The sequence below is a fragment of the Aedes albopictus genome, chromosome 3 (genome assembly GCF_035046485.1).
Source record: "Aedes albopictus strain Foshan chromosome 3, AalbF5, whole genome shotgun sequence".
Classification (NCBI taxonomy): domain Eukaryota; kingdom Metazoa; phylum Arthropoda; class Insecta; order Diptera; family Culicidae; genus Aedes; species Aedes albopictus.
This window is the reverse complement of record NC_085138.1, coordinates 241870877-241875422: the sequence shown is the minus strand read 5'-3', so window position 1 is coordinate 241875422 and position 4546 is coordinate 241870877. Positions and strand designations below refer to the sequence as shown.

The following is a 4546-nucleotide window of genomic DNA, read 5'->3' as shown; positions in this document are numbered from 1 at the left end:
TTATGAATTTTAGCTTTTCGATTTATTAGATTTTTATATGTTTTGTACTTTGTTAACTTCGAGAACACAAGAAAGAATATTCGACAGAGGAATATTTAATCCTCATTTCTGCTTCAGGCCATTTCACTAGCAGCATCAGACGCCACCAAATGCATACCATCATTTGAGATAACACGTATTACTCCGTTAAGTATCCAAACAATCAAGGTAAATTGCACTAAATCGAAAAGAAACAAAAAGTTACATGAACACTAGTGGTGATATTATTGATATATAAGCAAGACTTACGAGTTACAAAAGTGATCCCAATCATGACCGATATTGTCATACCGATTGCCGCTGCACCCAGTTCATTAGCATCGGATGCACCGCTGTTTCCTAGAGCGATGCCACCCACAATGCAACCGATGAATAATCCGACAAGAATCAGCACGTAAATAGTTGAGATGAAGCGTAAATGATATCTGATGAATTCCACTCGATGCTGAAAATGAAATAGTATGGTTTGAAATGGAATAGTAGTTTGAAATACTAAATTACTAAGCAAGCGTCTATAAATGACGAAAAATTTTACGGAGGAAGAGGGAAATTTTGATTTGGCTATGATCCAAGCTATGATTAATGTTTTAGGTATAGAGAAATAGGCTACGGATGTCAAAGATTGACCAGTAACTGGTTCATTTTATCAACCTTCATTGTTTCGGTATACGCGAAATTCTTCTAAGGTCGAGTCAAAATTCTAACGATTTTAATTCAATAAAGCACTTTTTAAATTTTTAAACGCGTTTATGAACTGTTCTTGGTGATGGTGTCGATAAAAATCGAATCACAGTTTAGCACTTTATTCAAAAAGTATAACACCAACGATTTTATCTCCCCGCGTCGGAAACCTGAAGAACCTGTTATATTCATGCTTACCATCAGCATTCCAAATGTAAGAAGAGCATTGAAAATGAGTGAAACTAGAGATGCAATGAGTACCACAATGCTGACGCCACTGATTGATTCGCCTGCAAAGGTAAAGTGCCCATGTTATTTTTGTTTAATTTAATTGATATAACACCAAATATCGTCATACCATGGAAAGGACGATTCGATTTTACTGTATTACTTGAATTGATGATCAATAAAAATGATCCGGTCAGACATAGGCCGGTATAAATGAAGCCCATCACACGAAAATTCTTGTTTGATGTCATCTTGAAGGATTAAGGGTTAAATCAATGACGACTCACTACAAACTAACAATATTCACTACTTGGCCCTAACTGCCGGAACGGTTGAGTCTAGACTATACCTACTATCCCTCCCTAGCCAATCTTATCTTAATTCTTACGTTGGCTTAGTGGCCCGCTCAAGGGTTATACATGGAATATGTCACGAAAAAGCTGTTCATTTTAAGTGACGCACATTATGTACGGAGCCTCCAACATAATATCAAGAGCTGGCACGATCTACCGAACCATCCCCCAGAAAAGCACTACGTAATTTGTGCGCGAACCCTCATACTTAAAGTTTATCCCTTATGCAAATGAAACTATGTATCAAGTTTTGTATAAAGCTGATGCCAGCGAAAACCTTAATCGCGACCGTTGAATGTTTGTTTGATATGCAGAAGGAATATCGTGCGGTGAACATCACGCCTCTGATACTTCAAGAAAGCGAGAGCACCTTATGCACCAATGAAAAAAATAATACAAAAAATCTCATATGCCTTTCAGTAGCAAAATTGAATTTAATTAGTATATTTGATTGTAATACATCTACGAGTTATGCTTACAGTAAAAGTTTAAAAAGGTTAAGCTTCCGGAAAAAAAAACATTTTTTTCATTTGTGTATCATTTTTGGAATTTAGTTCCAAAACACTTTCAATTGCTTTTTTATGATGCTCAGGGAAGAATCATCATACAGGGTAACTGGAAGCTAATGTTAACGACTATCGCAGTACACGCTTGGATGGCTACGCACAGAAAATGTGTGTGGCCTACTCATTTTTAGTAAACATCCATACACATTAGAGTGGGGCTAATTTAACCCTCCTTCGGAATTGGGGTCATTTTTTATACAAAAAGAAGGTTAAAAAACTCTCCGGGATATGATTTTCCAAGTGGAAAAAGATCTACTGGTCGAAATAAGTGAGCTGTGCAAAAATGAGCGATTTCAGTTGATATTTAGGGGTGACGCAAAGGGTTTAAGTGGAATTTATGCTAGAGCAAACAATGAAAAAACATTTCAAAATTAATTTTCAAAGTATTTTTTTCTAGACTAAATCGGTGACCTCAAAATTCTCTACTGGTTTCTTAAATATTAAAAAAAAGTCATATTTTTGATTTTTCTTTTTCGAATGAGTGTAATCAGACAAATACGTGTAATCTTCCTCAGTGTCAGTTATCTACTTTTTTAGTATTCTGCTTAGAGGGCTCGAAAAGTCGGTCTTTCTTTTCACTCCTGGACACCCACGGTGGTGCAGAGAGCCGAATTGAAAGATTTCCATCCTGGGCGATTGCCAGCCATCGCCTTGGCCTGTGGTCAGGTCAAATTTCTATCGACTTGCTTGATTTCGTTGTTGAGGCTGCGCCACCATGAGCCTCTGGGTCTGCCTCTGCTGCGATGTCCTGCTGGGTTCCAATCTAAAGCTTGCTTGCAGATTTCGTTTCCGCCCCTGCGTAGAATGTGGCCAACCCACCTCGACTATCGCTCCCGAGTTTCTGTCGCTATCGGCTTTTGATGACATCGACGATGGAGCTCCACGTTGGAGATCCAATTGTGAGGCCACCATGCACGAATTATATACCGCAGGTAAATATCTATTGATGAAGACCTGCAGCCGTTGAGTGTTCTCCGCTGATAACTGGCGTATAGCAGCACAGATTTCACGTTCGAGTTAAAAATTTGGATTTTGGTGCGTCGACTGATCTGGTTATTTTTTATACATTTCTTAAACTCGCAAAAGCAGCCCTCGCTTTCTTTATCCGTGCACCTATGTCGATCTTGGTGCCATTTGGCTACCAAGATATTGAAATCTTTCAACATTCTTCACTGATTGCCCAGCTACCGTAAAGCTGGAAGGGTTGACCGTGTTTACATCCAACGACTTGTTCTTGTTGACGTTGATTATAAGACCTGCCGCTGAGTAGCGATATGCAAGATCATCGAGCTTGCTCTGCATATCAGAGCGCCGTTGAGCTAGGAGAGCAACGTCATCAGCCAATTCGAAATCATTTAGGTGTTCCATGGCAATGGGCTGCCACAGCAATCCACGATTTGGTTCACGGTCAATCGCACCTACCAGGATCTTGTCGATTACGATGAGGAACAGTAGCGGTGATAGTATACATCCTTGCCTCACTCCAGTAACGACCCGGATGAGATCGGACAAAACTCTGTTGTGCAGTACTCTACACGGAAATGGCCTGTACTGTGCTTCAATGAAGCCGATGATTTTCTCAAGGAGACCCTTGCGCCTGAGGGCTTTCCACATGTTTTCGTGATTGAGGCGGTCGAAAGCTTTTTTTGTAATCAATGAACACCAGGTAGGGTAAGTGTACCAATTATGGCACTACCTAAGGAAAGCCATTTATACAAAAATAACGAGAAGACCAACGAATGTCATCAATAAGTTAAAAGACAGCTTAGTTTCCATACTTTACAGGAAAAATATAGAAACGGAGCCAAAACTACTTTTAGTATTGATTACCGCGTGTGCCAATGATAGGAACCATGTACCAGTTATGGTTATATTTTTTAACTTCGGTTCCTTTTCGCACTATTTGCATGCATTCCTTATGGGGTTAGCCATAACTGGTACACTATGACGAAAAAGGGTGCAAGGAAGCCAAAATTTTAAGGAAAATGATTTATTTCTACCATGATTTGAGGAAAATGTGGAGTTTAAATGAGAGCGACTATCTTTTGTGAACGTTGTCTGTTGTTCACAATTTTTTTTTCTTGTTGATTTACATCGCTAAAGGGTGAAAATTTACTATGGCGAATAATTGGTACTATAGCCATAATTGATACACTTACCCTAGATAGGATCGTTCGGCACGGAATCCTGCTTGCTGCCGTCGGAGAGTTGCGTCAATCTTCTCCTGTATCCGGTTAAGGATCACTTTGCAGAGGACTTTGAGAACGCTACACAGTAATATGATGCCCCGCCAATTAACGCATACAGTCAGGTCACCCTTTTTGGGTACTGTGGTATTCCAAGTTAAGTGTGCATTATAACTAGTTCTAGGGTACTGCAGGTTTAGTGTGTAAAAGATGGCTAGAGAAGAAAGAAGTCAAATAAATAAGAACTGGTGTTAAACCTGTGAATGGACTGTGTATATGATGAGACGGTGTTCCGAATGATCTTGGGATTATCACATTGGCGATCTGAACCAGAGAAGGTGAGAAGTAAGTATTTCACATACATATTGATTTCCGTTTCGGACTGATGAAAAGGCATTTCGGACTTTTACTTGTTATTATTATTATTATTCTGTTGATAAAGTGTTGCCAGGACATGCGAAAGTTGAACAGATTTTTTTAGATCATTGTCAAC

General features: G+C 39.3%; 1 protein-coding gene across 1 annotated transcript; it reads right to left on the bottom strand.

The window, feature by feature from the left end:
- LOC115264754 (uncharacterized) lies at nucleotides 1–1661 on the bottom strand. The gene is made up of 4 exons (XM_029868781.2): nucleotides 1079–1661; nucleotides 919–1010; nucleotides 289–484; nucleotides 1–217 (listed from the first exon to the last, which is right to left on the bottom strand). Exons 1-4 carry the CDS (start codon nucleotides 1197–1199, stop codon nucleotides 114–116), a joined length of 513 nt encoding a protein of 170 aa, XP_029724641.1. The 5' UTR covers nucleotides 1200–1661; the 3' UTR covers nucleotides 1–113.
- Between the last annotated feature and the right edge of the window lie 2885 nt (nucleotides 1662–4546).